The sequence below is a fragment of the Scyliorhinus canicula genome, chromosome 2 (assembly GCF_902713615.1).
Source record: "Scyliorhinus canicula chromosome 2, sScyCan1.1, whole genome shotgun sequence".
NCBI classification, from domain to species: domain Eukaryota; kingdom Metazoa; phylum Chordata; class Chondrichthyes; order Carcharhiniformes; family Scyliorhinidae; genus Scyliorhinus; species Scyliorhinus canicula.
Window position 1 is genome coordinate 217,963,794 of NC_052147.1, and position 21,124 is coordinate 217,984,917.

Genomic DNA, 21,124 nt, shown 5'->3' on the forward strand with positions numbered 1-21,124 from the left:
CGAAAAGCTTAATTGCATTTCTCATTAGGAAAGGTGCTTAAACTGATGGGACGTTTCTGCCGGAATAAGAAATATTTTGCAAATTGTGGATAGAGCGTGGATTGTACTTAACGTATATGCTAAAGAAGTACTTTTAAATCAGTATAGTTCCTATTTATATAACATCTAGCCTCATTTGCGAAAGAGCGCGTCTGCACGCTACAGGAAACATTCGTCTAAAGTTTGTAATTTTTTTCAACACACTGCCTATCACATAAAAATGAGCTTTTACATCAGCGAGTGAAATGATCAATTCACACACAAACACCCTTTGCGATTTTGTTCTTCCAAAGCGTTGCAGTTAATAGATTGACTATGAATTATTCTGGATGATTAAAATTGAAATGGTACATGACTTTATAAGCAAATTGAATGGAAATTCGGATTGCACACAGATGAATCTACGAAACAACCATTTGAAGACATCTTTTTATTTGTGTAAACATTAAATGTTTCTTTCCCAAAGAAAGAATTCTCAGAAAACATACTTTTAAGCATTTCTAAATGTAAGGTACACAATAGAAAAGGCAGTGACTTGTAGGTCAAAATGTATACGTACCGCATACATATATATATTTTAATATACAAAGTAAAACCTACATGTATGTAAATACTTTCTTTTAAAAATCCCACTGAAACATGAAATGACAACTGTCACCTTTTTGCAGACATTTGGAAAGTAAGACAAAGTGCTCAGTAAGTTGCAGGAGATTATCTCTAAAAGCACTCTGAAAACCGTCGAAAGCAGTAGCATGCAAATTCATGTTAGACGACAAAAATAATAGATATAAATTTTTATCAACATCAACGATACATACAACACTTACAAACGATGAATGTTGAACTGTCTTTACAAACACAATGTATCCCTTTAAGATGCCAGTCGATGTTTACCTGTAGCCAAATGGTAGAATTGTACATCTGCTAACAAGATATCAAACACTACATCTGACTTTTAAAAAATCTAACAGACTACATAGTGTCTGGAATACTATTTCTTAGGTTTTCATACTGTAGACATAATCCATCGAGAAGATACCAAGTGCCTATAATGTTTCCAACATACGAATATGAAGATTAGTCCCGCAACAGCATTCACATGCCTTTATAATGTACTAACCACTATTAGATCCCCATCTTTTTTTCTCCACTCGTACATTTCAAATCAGCCAGAAAAATAATCAGAGCGTAACTTATTTTGTTAATTTACAATTATTTGCGGCTTTCAATTGCCTTTTGGATGCATCGTATCATCCTATAATTGTTGTATGTAAATAAGCCAATTCTTTATTATATGTACTGCGGCATTATGTCTGCTTGCAGCACCAGCTTTTGCCGAGGACGGAGTTTACAATCCATTTTATATCCTTCAAATATGAGTTCTATCAAAAGTTGAACCGAGCTTGACAGGAATGCATGTTTCCCCATGTGGGGGCAGCTTCATCTCGTCAATAAAAAAAATAAAATAGATAATTAAAAACTGTATATACCACGTTTTGCAGTTTATTTGCTGTGAATCCTGGTCAGTAAACGACTGTGAATACAAAGTTCTAACAAGCGCAAAAAGTGCTCAGGCTTTTTGCAAATGTGTTTGGCACCAAAGTTCCGTTTCACCGCAGAACTGTCTCTGCCGTATGTCTGTAGCAGTTTATTACTGTAACCTGTCTCAATTCAAGTGCTTAGGTTTGCTTTCAAAAGGGTAGTGTATCGAGGAAGAGCTTATCAATTATTGTCGGGGGTGGAACGAGGTCCTCGAGCTTCAGGTAGAAGATGCGCTGAAGACCTTGTGTGCAGAGAGTGCGGAGCTCCGGCAATTTCCCCAAAAGTTTGGACAAGTAGTTCGGACGATTTAAGTTTCCGCCGTTGAAAGTCACGTGGTCTTTGAGACAGTTTACAATTTTATTTTGAAGTTCTTCCACTTTCTTGGGTTCCTTCAGCCCGTGTCGCTCTGCAACAATATATGTGTGCAAAAGAAAAAGAAAACATTAACGTTACTAGCGTGGTCTTGAGCACTGCGACGTGGCACTGAAGAGGTTAAAGAGGTTTCTTACGCGATTTAAGGAGGACAACTTAAGGTGAATGCGCTGACCTGTTATCATGGCGAGTGCAGCAATGCAGGCGAAAGCTGAAATCTCGATGTTCATACTATGGAGGTTGGACGAGAAGTCAATGATTGAATCTATCCACTCCCCAAAGCCACGAACGCACTGCAGCCTGTGCAGCACCACCCCATTGCAAAATATGAGCTTGCCGTCCACTGGGTTCGACCTGAAAATTAACAATAATAACACTACTAATTGCTTTTCAGTAATAAACGGAATGTAATTAGAAGGCAGCAATAAAACTTGAATCATTGAAGCTTGAAAGGGGTTGGATAGGGGAAAGGGTCGCTGGCACTTTAAGAAGTAAAGTATCTATGTACCGGTAGGCTAGCCTCAGGACGAATAATTCCAGAAAAGCCGATTCAAAAAGCAGGTTCTGGTCCTCTTTTGGAAGGTCGGCGTAGCCGGGGATCTTTTCTGCCCAGCCGCGGATGATTTCCATGGAGCCTGTCAGGAGGTCATAGAACTGCTGGATGTGCTCTGTATCCCCGCCGCTCAGCTGGTATTCGGGATTGGACTGGAACTAGATTTACAGAGGGGAAAAGATCAATAAAGTCCTGTTAGGTTACACACTGGGTGGAATGAAACCTCATATGTACAAGAGAAGGCCCGATAATGCTGCTGACAATCCTACCTTGCGTTGACCAATTAAGAAATGTTAATCCTTGAATTAATCAGGGTTTTCAAAAAAACATTTATTTTAATTTCTCACCAGCTATCCCAGCGAGATGTGACACTTTGAATGAAATGCACTTCCCTGTTCCAAATGTTACTGTGCTTAAATTACAATCACCTGGGTAAAGTCCATAAGAGGTGTCTGTCGGTGTAATGTTGGCTGTTTATCCTTAATAAGGCAATATTTACTTTGTTCTGTAATTCCGAACAGATTCAAATTTGCGCGAATTTTCTAATGGTCATAAATCTAGCGGGGCTGAATTATTGACCCAGGAGTACATTTTGCAAACAGCTTATACTGTACCGAAAACCGTGGCTCCTGGCTGGTGCCTGGTGGGAAAGCAGTTTTGAGACTCACCCTGGAGTAATCGAGGTTGGACATGGCAGGGTTGGAGTCGACATGCGCTCTGACCAAGGCTGTGATGAGGCTAACCGGAGGAGAAGGGGGAGACGGCTCTTGGGGGCTCTTGGGCTTGGATGGGAGTCTTCCCCTGCGGCCCTTCAGGCTATCCGTACGGACAACTGGAAAATAAACCATTGTTTTTTTTTAATAAAAAGAACGTAAGTTTGACTGACCAGAGACATTCCTTTAAAAATCACTTACAATTTGCTTTTAGTAAAAGTTAGTGTATAGGCATACATCTCCCCAAAACTTACCTTCCTTCACCATGCCAACAACAAGGCACTTCTGAAAGCGACAATACTGGCATCTGTTCCGGCGGCGTTTGTCAACTGGACAATTCTTGTTCGCCAAACAAACATACTTCGCGTTTTTCTGCACCGTGCGCTGCAAAAGCAACAATGCAAAAAGGTAAACCAGTAAAATGACTCATTTAATTCCTGCATCGTCTGATAAATGAATGCATGTACATTTTTGAAAATAGGCGGTGATTTTTTTTTTAGCTCAGGTCTTTTTTGCACCCTATTTAATAGATGGATATTGACAGTGCTCGCAGTCGCTCTAACCGCCTGCCTCTTTCCCAGCTTCTCGCTGTATTTGATATGCGAGGAAGGGTAGGAGCAGACATTGGGTAAATACAAGTTCGTGGGCATTCATATTATTTACATCCCTCCGAGACCTCTCGATTTAAAATGATAAGATTATTCAATCACGGTGGTGAAATAAAGAGATCACTTTAATTTTACCATAGGGAATTCTGTTCCACTTGGTTAACTTAGACACGGCTTAATGTTGTTACCAATTTAAATCTCAAGGAGTCGTCTGAATTCGTGACAGACGCCAGCTAGATTCCCTCTGCTACCTCGATTTGAGATATTCACACCAGAACTTGCAGTTGGTGCAGTCAGAAATTACATTACACTCACAGCAAAACCCTATTCTTTAACCCAAAGTGCAAGTTAACAGTGCGCCTTTATAAACTGATACACAGCATCGCGCCCTTTTACTGACCCAGCTGGTGTGTTCCATTTAACCAGTATACATGTAATGACTAAACACGCAGGAAACTTAACACAACATTTTATAATAAAACAATCACCTTGAAAAAGCCTTTGCAGCCCTCGCATGTGCGGACTCCATAGTGCTGGCAGGCAGCGTTGTCTCCGCACACCGCGCAAAGGCCTTCGTTTGATGGGGAATTCCGAGATGGAGGTGATGGTACCTGGCTGTCCATCAGCTGAGACCCATGACCAATCTGGAGACCAGGGAAGCCCACGGATGCTTGTTTTCTGATGGGATTGGGAATAGCGAAGTTCTGGCTGTCCACTACGTGATGACCACCTCCCGTCTCAGGGTTCATGGAAATGTGTAGAGGGTTATCAAACCTCATTTGGCAGCTGGAGACTGGGGTACTGGGGGGCGACTGCTTGAAGGAGAAAAGAGATAGTCTTGAGACAGGAGCTTTTCGCTGATCTATCATATGGGTGGTAGCTACATAGTTTTGGGAAAAGCTATGAAGAGAACTGGGGTCATCCCACAATGGGCTGTGCTGAACCTGAAAGCCTGGAGTTGTTGGGGTGGGGGGTGGAGATGGTTTGTAATACATGGAACCAGACTGCATCATCTCTTCTGGTGGATGCTGTAAGTGATTATGGTGGTGATAGCCGTGCATCTGGATGTCTTCAACCTTGATAGCGGACTGTTGGTTGGACAGTGGCATCTGGTACAAGCAAGGGGGTTTCACGTCGTAATTGGTGCTGTAATTCTCCATGAAGGTGCTGAAACTTGGTAGCGATGTAGTTGCTGTAATTTCAGTGTTGGTGAGATCCATGCTGAATTTGACGAACTCTGGCGTTAAGAAGTCAGAGCTGTATTCCCCACTGTGGTAGCTGTAGCTCTGAGAGGCAGGACTGGCTCCTTGTGGCGATGACCCATACTGAGCTTGAACACAGGGCATGGCTGTAAATGAAAGTTCTGAACATGTACTCATACCATTTAAATGCATACGGCCGCTACTAAATCATCTTGCTTCACACATCCTAGCAGCACTGTCGGAATCTGAGCTAAATGCCTGGAAATCATTTCATTTAACCCCATGGATATACTTTAAGGGCGTGTGCCAGAGGTACAAACTGAACACGATTTAACGCATTCACTGGTGATGGTTTGTCTACTAAAATGACTCTTTGTTACTTCTATATGATTCATTTCAATACTGTATTCAGGAGCCAAGTTTCCTTTTGTTCTGTAAGTATTCGAGGTAAACTAAAATATTTGCAATGTGTTCCATCAAAGTATCAAACACATTTTTAAAAAACAATATTACACACATGGAGAATATTCTTCATGAGTGGTTTTATTTTTTTTAAATGGTAATATAATTTACTTAGAATAATTTGGTAAATTAACATTTTATAACAGCGCACTCAAATCAACGTACCTTCAACCGAATGACTGTGAAAGAATTGGAAAGTAGACACTGTTGTGATTTGAATTCTTGAAGCGCAGAATTCGGATTTATTTTTCTTAACCGCAATTCAGATAGAAGTACAATGAAATATTTTCTGAAAACAGATGGAAACAAGTAATCATTGACTCACACCTCGCCAACTGTTGGTTGTAATAGAACATGGAGAATGATGTTCTAGTGACTTTCATAGCACATGTCATTTTCTTTGACCCTTTTCAAGTAACATTTTCCTTGTAACTCCTTATTTCTAAAGTTGATTTAAATGCGCACTGGTGTACCCTGCTCTCCAGCAGGTTTGTACAACCTCTTGCTCTCATTTTTGTCTTTGCTTCACTCATCATCCTTTGGAGCAAAAGATCAGTTTTGCTAAAGTGCGTTTGTAAATTCCCTGTGTATTTCAATAAGAAGTAACTGACCAACACTAATAACATCCTCACCATCTCTGTGTACACTGGATCTCATTTTCTGGACAATCCAATATAGCAGCCTAGAAGGAAACTATAGCAAAACATGCAAGAGGAACACATACATCTAGAAAAGGTCTGCTTAGAAAGGACTGCTATAGAAAGTTGTGTACTTTGCTCTTAATGATATAGCATTAGCAAGACAATTACTCAAAGTGTTAAATTCCAGCTCTGGGAAGATATGTGTGCCCATTATTATACACAAAATAGTTACATAGAGTATTACGCACAAAGCAGCCAGATCGACAGAAATAGAACGAAAGGCAAACGTCCAACATTAATTCAAATGAAATTATTGCTCTGCAATGTACATATTGGAAGACAACGAGACTATGTTGCTACACATCTTTTAAAACATACTAATGCATGAATAAAGTTCCTTCGGTAAACCATTTTGGCAGTTGTTTAATGCTGTGGTTCCTTGGAAGAGACCGGAATCCAAACAGCAAAACTAATAACCATTGGCTTAACAATAACTTTCTAAGCAATATGATATATTATATATATATATAGTTCATTGCGCAGATAGCCCTTAAAATCTTAAACTGGAAACAATTCTGCAATGTTAAAAGTCAAAATAACTTTTGGAAATAACAATCTCAACTGAGTTTGCTTTAATTTCCAATTGACCATATCTGCGTAGCTCAAACTTAATTATTTGCGGACGGGTGTAATAACAAAACATCCCGCAGATTTGATAATCCCCATAATACCCGCTCAAGAACAGTGAACATGTTCCCATAACTAACTGCGCACATCTAACTTTCTGTAAACTGTCTCATATTATCTGCAAACCAATGTTTACACACTGCAATGTGGGCTGCGCCTTGTGGGCGAGATTAATTTGGTATTGTGTTTAATGTATCGTGTTGCCGGTCGCAAGAAATGCACGTGTGAATGAGATCCCGCTATTGCTACCCCCATTCCAAACAGCGGTGGCAGAGCACCAGGTGGAACGTACAGGTAAAAACAAAGCCACGCGGATCAACCTGGACATCACCTACAACTTCTTTGAGGAAGAGTAGCCATCCCATCACTGTTTTAAATTATTACTAGGCTGTGTTTTCAATTGCTTAATGACAGAGCAATGAGAGTTTCCAGTCCGTAACTGTTGTCCAGTCCACACAGTTTAATAACTGGCTAGTTGTACAGCTAATTCGCAACACCCTCAAGGAACAAAACTAAACCATGACAATCAGAACAGCAGCGGTGAACAATATAATGGAAATGTTCGCGCGTAACCACGCATCATGAAAGACCACTCAAATAATTCAATACCTACTTGTTAAATTTTTACTTCCACTTCTCATTTAGACACTGCGGACCACAGGGTGAGGAGAAACTCGCTTCAACATAGGGTGAACTTTGAAGTGCAGCAGTGTTGGGTTTAAGTAGCGGCAGGCAGCAGTGGTACATACAGGTTGCTGTTCTCCGCACTCTGAGCCGGCGATCAGACTCGGACTGGCCCTACTCTCCAATGTACCTTTGTTTATGTGAGCTCCTCTCTTCCACCAGCAGCGTGTAACCAAGTCTCCGAGCGTCAGCGAGCGTCAGCGTAGCCGAACCCAATGAGCGCCCGAGGGCTGGGCCCACACCACACGGTTGGCTAAGTCTCACTTTGGTAAATTTCCGAGGTGACGTTAACGCTGTGGATTTTTAAGGTAGTTGGGGCTTGACTTGAGGCAACCTTCTCACCTCCTCTTTCAGCATTTCCAAAACAACACGTAGTTGGAATAATCGCCGTTTATAGCTTATCGATCACTTGTTTTGGACTTATTTCTGCAACGGTAAACTGCGTAACTATTCTTTTTTTCATTTCCGGTACAAAGATCTATTCCATTATTAAATATTTACTCTGTAAATTCTAGTAAATGGCTAGAGTCAGAAAGGGAAACCGGGTGAGTATTATTTTGGCACTCAAAGTGCCTCCCCCTTTCTTTGTTTTGTTTAATTTGTATTCAGTTGTTTGAAACAGACGCATTTTTATTTGACTCCGGCTTCTTATGTCGGGTTCTGGGAGCAATGCCCGGCTTTTGGAATGGAAAGCATTAAAAAGAAAAATCAGCAGGAATAATCACTCATGCTGGATTGCTGGGTGTGTGGGACAAGAAGTTTCGGTTTACGGGTGAACTACAAGTTTTGAAAGAGGCAGAGAGCGGCACTGGTAATTGTGAAGTTAAATATTTAATGTTGCCTTGTATAAATAAAATGTGATTATATATACATATGTATTGGTGGAAAGAGTGTGGCGGGCGGGCTGGTTGGGGAAAGTCTGCTGGCTACCTTTAATGATGTAAGGCGAGGAGAGGACAGAGGGAGCTCATTAATCCGGCCTGTTGCAGAGCAGCGTCAGTGATCGTGGGCGAAGCAATTTAATGAACGAAAGGAAAATGTGAGTGGCTGCGCGCCGGGCCCGGCAGAGTGCCGCTTGACGTAGGAACGCTGCAATTGACGCAAAGAGCCGGCTCAGCCCAAAATAGCAGGTCTGGCAATGCGCTGTCAGTCTGCAAGTGATGTACACGGGGGCAGGCCTTACACTCCGGCTATTTTCAACCCCATCGGAAACTCGAGAACACCAAATTAAGACATTGCGGATATTTTTAGATCTAATGCTTTTGGCACGGGACTGTTTGGGGGGGGGGGGGGGGGTTGGGTCAAGTTTGTTATTTTTTTTCCCACAGGTCATGCTGTTTTGTGTATGGTTTATAATTTTGTGTATGCCACAATTGACGAGTTGTGTGGTGTTTGTATTCATATTGACCGTGGGCTAGAAATACCGCATCCCCACTTTTTTTTCTTGTTCGGTTTCACCATCAAAGCAAGCCGGACTGTTCAGCGGCAGATCGGCTCAGGATTAAACCCTGGCCTCCGACCCTATCCTCTTTTACCTGGTGCACTTGCACTCAACAATTATCAGGGGGAAGTGTGGTTGTGAAAAATCATATAAACGGTATTTTAATGAACCCCCCCCCCCAGTAAGATCCGAGTTATCCACTATGCAAAATATACAATCAATTGGAAAACAAACAATTTAAGCGTAAACGCCCATTACGTTTCTAAATGGAAATTCTTGGCCGATGGTACATTTCCAGTGGTTGACCGCTTTGCAGATTCTTCACTTTGCTGGAAACAGTTGTGTTCAAGTACCCGGAACTGTTGCAGTTGCGCGTTTTGACCAGGAAGAGGCAGTCGCCCTCGATCATATTCCAGCAACATTATCCATTCTTGTCGTCCCCCTCCCCGTCCCCCCCAAAATAAATTTACCCCCCTCCCCCACAAAAAAATTACATATAAAAACAGGTCAATCGCAAAGAGCATGCTGGCTAAATTATAAATTCCTACTGTGCACCGAGGATTGCCGTTATCAGCTAGACAGGTAGCAGCAGAGTGGAAGGCACATTCCCTGGAATTTTTAAAGGATAATTTACAAGTCTTTGCGAGAAACATTAATCATATCCCATTACCCAATGATCCAATTCAGCTTCAGTGCAGAACGGTAAATTACAGAAAGTTTGACATAAGGTAAATAGGATAGGTTTTCTGATCTTGTTTCCTCCAGGCTCGGCTAAAACGTCTAAACCTATGCGTTGTGTGTGCATGTGTAAGGGGAGAAGGTGAAGAGAAAGTAGAGACGCGGACACAAAGTAAAATATTTATTTTTTTTATTCTTAAATAAACAGTACAAATTATTACAAAAGTCAATCCAAAGTAACTTTCTTTTGGATGTTAAATCAGGGTTTGGAGAGTTTTCATATGCTTCCCACAAAAATGTACCAAATAGAAATAAATGAAAATAATCAGGAATGAAAATAACATCTTGCATCCTACCTAATTCCCCACATGATACAAAACAGATCCTTTTTAATGGCATAGGCAATAATCAAATCCCTGATGTTTTTGATAAAGACCGAAGTAAACCAATTATTGGAGGAATCACATGCAGATGACTCCGTTTTAGATTGTTTATGGTTTTATGGATAACATTACAGATTATTATTCTAAATGAAGGTATTGTGAAAATTCCAAAATGTGGAAAAGGAATTTTTAAAAGTTAGAGACAGTGCAATTATATATGTTAAGCCTACTGCTAAAACTAACCCCATGGATAGTAAAAGACATGATCTTGTCTGCAAATGTTTGTTAGTAATTTACAACTGACAAAAAATTTTTCAATACCATTTATGGACAAAAAATGAATATTAAACTGTTAAAATAAAGGCTCAAGCATTTTTCTTTGGCTTTGGCAAACTCACCACATCTGGCCAGTAAAAGCTGGACAACATTCAATTTAAAATAAACAGAGTAACAATTCCTGTCAACTGAAATTAGTAAATAAACTGAATGAAATACCTAAACGTGTGAAACAAATTATTTAGTTAGTCTAGAGAAATTACTGTATTAGCACAGACTTTGCGTTTTATTTAATAAATGGCTTACACTCAAATGCACATCCCAGGGGTTTGGTGTCAGTGATCCAATTCCCCCTGTACTCCTTCCAAGGGCATAATGTAGATTAAAAATCAACTGAATCTAGTTAAAACTGACTCACACATCAAGTTCAGAAAGAAAATCAAAAATGTTGAAATGTGAAATCTAAACAGAAAATTAAGGAAAAACATAACAGATCACATTGGGGATTTTCACAATAATTTAATTGCAGTGTTAATGTAAGCCTACTTGTGACACTAATAAAGATTTTTATTGCACAGCCTCATTCTTTCATCCGGTATTCTCTCAATGTAGTGATTGAACTACTACACTATTACATCCATTTCTGTCACTGGGTGAATATAAACCCGGTTTCATTTCTTCAGACAGATAGATTTGCTAAAAACATGAATAAACTAACATTACAACGATCACCTCCTACCTTTGATGGCCGGATCCACAATATGATCATCTAATATTGGTGGTTTCATAATCATTGACTCGGTGGAAATGCCACTGCACCGTTGTTGGTTCCAGGTTTAGTTTCAGTTTTCAAACCACGTACTATTTTCCACCCCCACCTCTCGTGACTCTCTTATCAAGCCAAAATTGACCTGCCATGCAAGTCTGCTCCCTACCGAACAACTTCATTCCTCTCCCTGGCAACTATCTTGTCATATTTGAACCTGGGATGAGTTCCAACCACACGTCCAAGCCTTCAAAAATACAGCCCATATATACCACTGTAATATAATCTGGCTCCACTCTGTAAAACTGAAGCCTTCACCTACGTCTTTATTATCTCTAGACTTTACAGACAGCCATCCTGCCATATTCTACCCTCTGTAAACTTGGTCATTTAAAACTCTACAGCCTGTATTCTAGCTCACACAAGCCCCGTTAACCTAACGCCCCTGCGCTTGCTGACCTACATTGGCTTCAATTTAAGCATCGCCTTAATTTCATTTGAAATTCTCATCCTCATTTTCAAACCCCTCCATGGCCTTGCCCCTTGCTACATCTAATGCTTTCCAGCCCTACAAACTTCTGGAGATATCTGTATTTCTCTATATTTAGCCTTGAACACCCAGTTTTAAAATTGTACCAATAGTGGTCATGCCTTCAGTTTCCTGAGGCTTAAACTCTGAAATTGCCTCCCCGCACAAAAACGTCTTCATTCCACTTTCCTCCTCCACGATGCTTCTTAAAAACATCTCCTTGACCAAAGTTTTGGCCTTATTATTTCCCAATGTGACTCAGTATCATATTTTGTTCTGTAATAAGTCTGAAATGTGTTGGAATGTTTTATTACATTAAAAGACACTATATGAATATGGGCTGTTGTTATAGGTGATCATGGGGCAGCACAGTGGCCCAGTGGGTTAACCCTGCAGCCTCATGGCCCCGAGGTCCCAGGTTTGATTCCGGCTCTGGGTCACTGTCGTGTGGAGTTTGCACATTCTCCCTGTGTTTGTGTGGGTTTGCCCTGCCCTCTCCCCCCCCCCCCCCCAAACAACCCAAAGATATGCAGGGTAGGTGGATTGCCACGCTAAATTGCCCCTTAATTGGAAAAATTAATTGGGTACTCTAAATTTATTTTAAAAAGTTATAGGTGATCATTTTCATTTGTTTGGCCTTCAACTGGTTTGACTGACAAGTCTTTCTCGTTTTTCTCCCCATTGATCAATACTATTGTCAGAACTTTCCTCTTTGTTCTTTCTTGAAATACAGCACCATACATGTTTTCCTTTTTCCCCTACATCCCCAATGTATTTAAATAAACTCTTATTTAAGAGTGTCACATTCTTAATCTGTTCTTTCAACAGATGTCAAACCTCTGTTGCTCGTCACGCACCTCTAATTTTCATTCCTTCTACAATCATCAGGCTATCAGTACCGAAGCTTATTATATTTCACATCAGTACTTCAATTTATTTGCCATGATGTGGAGATGCCGGCGTTGGACTGGGGTGAGCACAGTAAGAAGTCTTACAACACCAGGTTAAAGTCCAACAGGTTTGTTTCAAACACGAGCTTTCGGAGCACGGCTCCTTCTTCAGGTGAAGAAGGAGCCGTGCTCCGAAAGCTCGTGTTTGAAACAAACCTGTTGGACTTTAACCTGGTGTTGTAAGACTTCTTACTGTGCTCAATTTATTTGGTTCTTCTTTCCATGTCAGTTTTTTTTTTAAACAAAGAAACTCAGTAAACATCGAAAAGTAAAAAAATACAAATTAATATTTCAAGATTGCTTCTTCATTTACTGCTGATTTTCATCTGTAACATTAACTTGCCTTTCACTTTCAGATACTGACTGCTGACTGAATGAGTTTCCTCTGGGTGCTCCGTTTTCCTCCCACACTCCAAAGATGTGCAGGTTAGGTGGATTGACCATGATAAATTGCCCCTTAGTGTCCAAAAGGGTGGGTGGGGTTACTGGGATAGGGTGGAGGCATGGGCTTAATTGGGGTGCTCTTTCCAAGGTCCGGTGCAGACTCAAATGGCCTCCTTCTGCACTGTCAAATCTATGATTCTATGATCTGCTGTGCAATTTATAAAATTCAGTTCAGCACTCCTGTGAAACTGTACAATTGTAATATACACAATACTGTAAAACTGTACAAATTGTAATATACACAATAATCTATATAATTACAAATTTCTGGAAAACAAGGTTTATACACCATATTTAAATTACATTTTAAAATTCCCTTTCTGGTTTCTTAATCAAAGGAAAATCGTGCTAATTTTGTCATGTATTTGGGCTTTTATGTTTAAATTTAAAAACAAAAGATTAAGACATTTTAATGAACAGATTTTCAATTTGTTTTTAGAATCATAATGTGTATTAAAACTCCTTAGAAAATTATGCTGCTTAGCTATTTTGACTAATTTTAAAAAGGGGCAAATAACACCCCATTATACATAGGACTATGGGAAGCAAAGATTAGTATTGAAATGCACCTGCAACAGCGAGCACAAATGTCTTCCTGATAGAAGCAGCGATGTTTGCATCCTGTGATCTTATCCGAGTGGAAGTAATTAGTTAATTTTACCTTAATGTCAATCTTGGAAAAAGTTATAACATCAGGAATTATGTGGCAGCATAATTTTCAGAGTGTTACATGTTCAATATGTAACACTACAAGGAAAAATGGTCACTAGCGGATTAAAAGTTGCATGCAGAGAATTAAATTGCACATTAGGAAAAAAAAAAGTTTTTGAAGTTAGTTTCATAACGTGAGAGTTAAGGTTTTAGAAATCATCTGCATAATTGTCTTAACATCAAAGTGAGCAATTGCATGCGTGTCATCAGTGAGGTTATTACAACAGCAAGCCTGTACTAGTTCAGCTTTACAGTTACAAGCATTACAATGTAGCCCAAAAGGTAATATGAAAATCTCTTGAAGCATTTGAAATTTAAATACTGGAAAATGTTCTAACTACAGATGCAGCCACATAAGGTAAGTTTGGTTTGGATTTGAAAAGTAATTAATTATACATTTTCTCCTCAATGTGGTCAATCAGGGAACAGAATTGTTGAATCAGCAAAATGTGACTGGTGGAGAGTTGCCCTGGGAGGGGGGGGGGGGGGGGGGGGGAGAGAGAGAGAGAGAGAGAGAGAGAAAGAAAGGAAATTAAAGGAAATACCTTTATATTGGCCATCATCGCAGTGTCATTACATGCAATGTTGAAAGCAATCTTTCCTTTTCAGCATTACTGGACATTTGTCCATGATAAGTTCACTGTTCCAGATTACAGCTTTATATCACAGGTGGCAGACTGCAATAGAAAAATAGTAGACTGCAATAGCATTCTCATATTTTTCTTTTTCCCTGTTAAAACTTTGTGACAGTATATGAATACTTATGCCATGGTAGGACCATAACAAAGATCAAAAACTTCCAGAATAATGCAAGCATTTTATGTTTTGATACATAAACTCAATTCTTCCTCCACAACATGAAAGCACAGCATTGACGCTCCCATTGTAAGGTGTTAGGATGCAAGTTGGCACCCAAAATTTACCTCTGACAAGAGCAGAGGCCAGCAACTTTCCAACAAAGAGGGAAGCAAAGCAAATTATGAGGTTAATTTGCTTAGGCCGCACATCTGCACTTTCCAGTGATCCAATCAATGTAACCTACTCTGGTTCAGCTCAGTGTATAATGTAAATAAACTTCAGAGTAAAAGAAACATACATAAGATTGATAAAAATGCTTTCTTTAGTTCTTCGAATGTTGAATTGATCATGAATTTGTACTTTCTCACAAATCAAACTAGGAATTCTGTTGATTAAACAAAATGTCCATACGTTTTGAACATTACAAGTGACTGCACTTCAAAAAGTATTCCTTGGTTGTAAAATATTTTGACATATTTGGTGATCATGAAAAATGCTATATAAATGAAAATTTTAAAAACTGGGGGTCACCATCACCAACAGTCTGTCCTGATCCACTCACGTTGATGCAACAGTCAAGAAAGCCCAACAACGCCTCTACAGAACAAGGCCAGCAGTGTGGGTTCAATTCCCGTACCAGCCTCCCCGAACAGGCGCCGGAATGTGGCGACTAGGGGCTTTTCACAGTAACTTCATTAAAGCCTACTTGTGACAATAAAAAGGTTATTATTATTATTACTTCCTACTGAAGCTAAAGAAATTTGGCATGTCTGCATTGACTCTCACAAACTTTTACAGATGTGCGATAGAGAGCATCCTATACGGCTGCATCACAACCTGGTATGACAACTGCTCGGTCCAAGATTGCAAGAAACCGCAGAATGTGGTGAACTCAACCCAATGCATCACACAAGCTTGCCACCCCCACATTGATTCTGTATAACACCTCCCCTGCCTCAGGAAGGCAGCCAACATTATCAGAGACCCCTCCCACCCAGGCATTGCCTTCTTCCAGACCCTTCTATCAGGCAGAAGGTACAAAAGCCTGAAGTCCCGCACATCCAGACATAGGAACAGCTTCTTCACCACAGCTACAAGATTCCTCAACGACTCCCCCTCGGACTGATCTGTTCCTTGTAAGAACACTATTCACGATGCCCTATGCTGCTCTTGCTCATGTATTTGCTTTGTTTGGCCCCTTGTTCCGTACTGTAACCAATCACTGTTTGTCGATGTACCATTTGCCAATGTTCTCTGTTGATTATTCTTTTGTCTACTATGTACGTTCCCTAGGACGCAGAAAAATACTTTTCACTGTACTTCAGTACAAGTGACAATAAATCAAATCAAAATGTATTTTAAATACACCTTGCACTAAAAAATATTACTACAATCAAGGAAGCATTGTTGAATTTTGCCTATTTATAAACAATTTAATTGCAAAGGTTATCATGCAATATTTACTGCATTCCTAATGCAATTCTGGCAAAATTTTATTTTTTATTGTATTACACTGTTGCTATTTGTGATCTTATAAAATACAACCATCTTACCATGTAGAGCTTGCAGAAAACATTCCGCTATTTTAATTCAATATGTATTATATTTTTGAAAGTAGTAAAATTGTCTAACATATTAAATTTACAAATACAAGCCAGTTCTGAGTGTCACTTTGTACTTATCTGTAAAGGAGTCACATATATATTGTGTTGATTAAAGCTTCACTGCACTGCACAACCTTCAGGGTCAATGAACGAGGTATTATTGCTGGAATGGAAGAAAAATATTATAATTCAACTGCTAGGATTTTAAAAATATCAACTATAAGTTTAACATAGTATAGCTAAAATCAGAGACAATAAACCCGATATCTCAAGCAATAATATATAACGATATGCAGTAAAAATCTATACAGGGTTACTGATTCAATTAACCAGAGGTCAAGGGTGGAAGTTGCAGGTGTATAGGCTTTGGGTGAAAACAGAGTTGGATCTTACTGTGATATCACCCAATGAAAGAGTCAATCATTGAGTGCAGGAAATGAAAAAAAATCAAGACCAAGATCAGAAAAATAAGGTCAACCACTAATTAATCTGAACCCTTTTAGGTCACCAGTGTTAATGATCATAGTATTAAAACCTTAAAAGCTACCTCTTGGGCCAAGCTTTTGGTTACCAATCCCAATATTTCCTCATACGGCCTGGTATTAAATTTTGTTGGGTAATGCTCCCGTGGAATGAATTGGGATGTTCTCCCTTAACAAATGTGTAATATAATTAAATGCAAGTCGTTGAATCAAAATTCTGAGAAGTACAACACCAGCATTTTTGGAACTGTTAAGGTTTTATTCTAGGAGTTGGCTAAGCCGAGTAATGTCACACATATACTGTGGCCAGTTCTCAACAAATTTGTTAATACAACACAAAATGTCCACTGTATACAGAAAATCGTGCACATTTATTCAGTTGTGTATATCCAAAATTAATTTTTTTAAACTTATAAATTTACATGACTTTCGTTATTCAGCTTGTGTCAGCCATTTTCATATTTGGTACAGCACAGCCACATGAACTGCAGCAATCTTACTCTGTTCCAACATCATGCCCCGACTTAAACCTCAAAAGAGTCTCCACTGCATCAGTACAAGTTCTGTTTCTCCTAATATTTACCCCCATAGAATAAATTTGTGGAAAAATTCAGCACCTTTTATGAAGTGAGTTTCCTTTATTCTTTCAAGGGATATGGGCATCGCTGGCTGGGCCAGCATTTCCCATTTCAGAGGGCATTAAGAGCCAGCCACAACAGCCGCAATAAAAACAGGAAGTGCTGGAAAAACCCAGCAGGTCTGGCAGCATCTGGGGAGAGTGAACAGTTCAAGTCCATATGACTTCTTTAAAGCTGAAATGAGAGGTAGAAACGTGATGGATTATATACTGTATAAGGAGGTGTGTAACAGCTGGAGCAGAGTGGAAGATCAGTGATTGATGGGAGCGAGGAGAGATTGCAACAAAGGTGTGTAGGTCACAAAACAGAAGAAGTGTTAATGGCAGGAGAAGGTGCTAGTAGTACAAAGGTAAAATATCAGAATGCGTTCATGGGATAATATAGGTCAGTGCTCAGGTGAAAGCAAAAAAAAGCAAAACAAGTGACAGATAGTGGAGAGGAAAGGTTTTTGCATTGGGACAAAAAATGTTTCGATATTATGAAAAAGGGTGATGACAGAGGAGAAAGGTCATAGTCTAAAGTGTTGAACTCAATGCTGAGTCCCAAGGATGGTAATGTGCCGAATTGGAAGAAAAGATGCTGCTCCTCCAGTGTGTGTTGAGCTTCACTGGAGCACTGCAGCAGACCAAGGACAGACGTGGGCACGAGAGCAAGATGCTGAGGTAAAATAGAAAACAACAGGATGGTTGGGGTCATGCCTGTTGACTGAGCAAAGGTGTTCCACAAAAGTAGTCACCCAGTCGGTGTTCAGTCTCCCCAATGTAGAAGAGACCATACATTGGGAGCAGTGAATACGCTAAACACTCCACTGAGGAGGGTGCTTCACCTGAAAGGAGTGTTTAGGGGTCTTGAACCGTGAGGAATGAGGAGGTAAAGGAACAGATGTTGCACCATCAATTGCAAGGGAAGGTACGAGGAGAAATTATAGAATTAACAGTGCAGAAGGCGGCCATTCGTGTCTACACCGGCACTTGGAAAGAAAAGTTGAGTGGACCCGGGTGTCATGGAGGGAGCATCACTGCAGAATGCTGAATCTGGTGGGCGAGAGGAAGATGCGTTTCGTGGTGACATCATGCTGGAGTTCGTGGAGCCATCCTCATTGCTGTGGTCTGGAGTCACATGGATGCCAGACCAGGTAAGAATAGCAGATTTCCTTCCCGAAGAGGAAACTGGTGAATCAGATGGGTTTTTACTACAATTGACGATAGCTTCATGGCCATCATTACTGAGACTAGCTTTATATTCAGGATTTTATCTATTAAATTTAAATTCCACCAGCTGCCATGGATTTGACATGTCCCAAGAGTATTAGCCTGGGCCTCTGGATTCCTAGTCTAGTGGCATTGCCACAAAACTACCATTGCCCCATGAGATATCTAAACTCATTTCACAAATGATTTGAGTTGTGCGCACCTTAAATGATATCCCCATGTCATTCCAGACCTGCTCATATAACACTGAGCCCAATTGCCCTGATACAGGGCATTAGTTTCAGGGCACAGCACAGGCAGAGAGAGACTGACTGATTACAACATAAATCAGGGAGGAGAAGCAGGAGGAAAGAGGACACATGCCTGTTCTTGGGACTTCATAGCCTAGAGGACTGATCACTAATTAAAAAGGTCCAAAAGAAAAGAACATTTTCTCATACCACACAGAACATCTGTCAATATTGCAGTCTGCCAAGTCAAAAAATACAATTTTAAGTGCACTCAAAAAATCTCAATTGAATTAAAAAGGCCAGTTAAAAAAGATTTTAAGCGCATAGATAATTGTGAAATCATACTTTAGTAATTCTTAAAATTATATAACGATGCAGCAGAGGAGACCAAACTACTATCCTACAGTAATTTAGTACACAGGAGATCATTTATCTAACAGTAGTTCAAATGGGAATTAAGTTATTTCAGTAAAGAACCACGCCACCCCACGTTGAACAAACTCACATTTATCCAATTCATTTAGCACCCAACCAGTCTGGTATAGGATATACAGGATGGAAAGATGCAATAGCAATGGGAAAAGAATAGCATATGGTTTATACAAACATACACTACTCATTAGCACAGCAGCAAATGAATCATCCCCAACTTAAAACATCAATAGTCTATATTTATACCACTTACCTAATTTAAACCAATCTTCAGTCGTCAGTACATGAGTCAGTACTGGTTTGAATCTGTCGGGAAAAAAAATTGGATTATAAGCTCATGTATATATAGAATTTAAATTTTAACTTGTTCTTTTGCTGTCATTCATACCAGGTCCTAACTTCCACAGTGACATGCAGAGCGCATCAAAGCCTTTTCTTCTTCTCGCATATTTAAGTGCAGCATTTTATATGCAATCTCTAAACAAAGATTTCCTCTGTTAAAAAATAGTTTTGTCTACTTGCTAGGATTGCATTTAAACATTCATTCCAATTTTTTATTCACTATTCTTAAACCTAATACAATCTAATTTACCTTTAACACAGTAAAACAAGGTTTACTTTCTCAGTCTTACTCATTCTCAACAAGAGCACACATTTAAACATTTCGCTTAAACTTATTGCAGTGCAAAGGCCTAAAAGACAAAACAAGCACTAACATGGTTATTTATTATCTCTTGCAAGGTATGAACTAGTACCACCACATATCATTTTCTGACACAAAATTCATCTTTACCACTGAGACACCACTGTCATTTTACACATACTGTATATGATTGATTCTACTTGAGGTTAGAGGCTAAATGGACCATATGGCAACATGTTGCTTTCCATATGTTTACATGCCCACCCATGCTTAACCAGTTATTAAACAACATCTGTAATCCATGTGGATCCTGCTAAGCTAATAGAAATATGCTTCTATTATATTTACTCAGTTAACTATTATTACATAATTGGCACATCATTAATTATTTTTATATTATACAATGAATGAGCTTTTGAGGCATGCACTTCATAAACTCCCGATTAAATCATAGTATTAGAAACAGCGAGGAGAAACATCAATGGCTCTGATGCTAAATCATATTAGTGTCTGACTAAAGAATGTACAATCTTTACAAAAAAAACCCTTCTTTTTAAAAAAAAAGCGTTGAAAATAAGTGACCACCGTATTTCCATGTAGATATCCAGATTTTGTGCAGCCAGGGTAAAAACTCAAGTATATTCCGTGGAACTATTAGCAGGATCTAAAGCAACTTTGTTACAGATTCTCCTTGCAATTACTGGCTCGTCGGTCAATCGAATTAAATATCACGAGCAGGATTTTTTTTTAAATACTAAATTCAATAAAGGAGAAAAGAGCAACAAACCTACTCTTCTTCACTCTGGTTTTAATCACCGCGTTCACCATAAATCAAAACGTGTCGGCAGGACGCAGGTCCCGTCCAGTCCAGTCCAGCCCGCACCTCTACTTACACGCTTGGAGAAGCGGCGCTCGGATCCCAGGCTCGGTGCAAAGGGGGAGCGCGGGCTACTCACCCACCGCGCGCCTGGTGCTGAGGCAGCCTCGCCCCGCCTGCCCTTTGTCTGCAGTGGAACTCTGCGAGATAAAGGCTCCATTGTGACCCAGCAGCCGGCTCTGCCGCCTCGCGCCCCTCAGCCCGCCGAACAAAACCCCACACCCGCGTCACTCTGGCGTCAATGGAACCTGACTCCGTGACGCGAGCGGAGCGCGCTCACTGCCTGCGTCATTCTATAAATAGCTTCGTTTGGCTGAGCGCCAGCCCAGCGCGCCGCTTTTTCCACTGACGGCGGCAGCGGGTGGGGGAGGGTGGAATGAAGCGGAAGGGGATCCTCGCGCGCCAAGTGACCGTGCAGTGGAAACACGAGTTTTGCTGCGTATGCGGTGATGCATTACCATCTTAGCCACTGTCATCACGGCATTAGCGTTTTCCGAAATTGGGAGCGGGGTGAAGTGATTTGAAAGC

The 21,124-nt window shown here is 40.1% G+C and overlaps 1 protein-coding gene and 1 long non-coding RNA gene across 5 annotated transcripts; both read right to left on the bottom strand.

Moving 5' to 3' along the window:
- Positions 1 to 454: 454 nt before the first annotated feature.
- On the bottom strand, positions 455 to 15,095 carry nr4a2a (nuclear receptor subfamily 4, group A, member 2a). 3 transcript variants are annotated; one of them, XM_038789569.1, is made up of 8 exons: positions 14,227 to 15,095; positions 5,657 to 5,780; positions 4,316 to 5,175; positions 3,474 to 3,603; positions 3,175 to 3,338; positions 2,462 to 2,664; positions 2,129 to 2,307; positions 455 to 1,987 (listed from the first exon to the last, which is right to left on the bottom strand). In XM_038789569.1, the coding sequence occupies exons 3-8, from the start codon at positions 5,171 to 5,173 to the stop codon at positions 1,731 to 1,733; spliced, it is 1,791 nt and encodes a 596-aa protein (XP_038645497.1). In that variant the 5' UTR covers positions 5,174 to 5,175; positions 5,657 to 5,780; positions 14,227 to 15,095; the 3' UTR covers positions 455 to 1,730. The 3 variants fall into 3 exon arrangements, with proteins under 3 accessions (XP_038645497.1, XP_038645496.1, XP_038645498.1); XM_038789568.1 differs by lacking the exon at positions 14,227 to 15,095 and adding an exon at positions 7,433 to 7,619; XM_038789570.1 differs by lacking the exon at positions 14,227 to 15,095 and adding an exon at positions 7,433 to 7,618 and having other exon boundaries at positions 4,316 to 5,157.
- A 571-nt stretch (positions 15,096 to 15,666) lies between these two features.
- On the bottom strand, positions 15,667 to 20,920 carry LOC119961950. Of its 2 annotated transcripts, none has more exons than XR_005459769.1 (3): positions 20,507 to 20,920; positions 19,330 to 19,382; positions 15,667 to 16,246 (listed from the first exon to the last, which is right to left on the bottom strand). It is a non-coding gene; the product is annotated as an uncharacterized LOC119961950 (long non-coding RNA). The 2 variants fall into 2 exon arrangements; XR_005459768.1 differs by having other exon boundaries at positions 15,670 to 16,246; positions 20,613 to 20,907.
- Between the last annotated feature and the right edge of the window lie 204 nt (positions 20,921 to 21,124).

What these genes read in the sequence shown, in the direction of transcription:
- nr4a2a (XM_038789569.1), bottom strand. Translation starts at nt 5,173, where the DNA reads ATGCCCTGTGTTCAAGCTCAGTATGGGTCATCGCCACAAGGAGCCAGT. An exon ending in GTCCTGAGGCTAGCCTACCG is followed by an intron (nt 2,308 to 2,461) that starts GTACATAGATAC and finishes GTTAATTTTCAG; the next exon opens with GTCGAACCCAGTGGACGGCA. An exon ending in TGCACTCGCCATGATAACAG is followed by an intron (nt 1,988 to 2,128) that starts GTCAGCGCATTC and finishes ATATTGTTGCAG; the next exon opens with AGCGACACGGGCTGAAGGAA.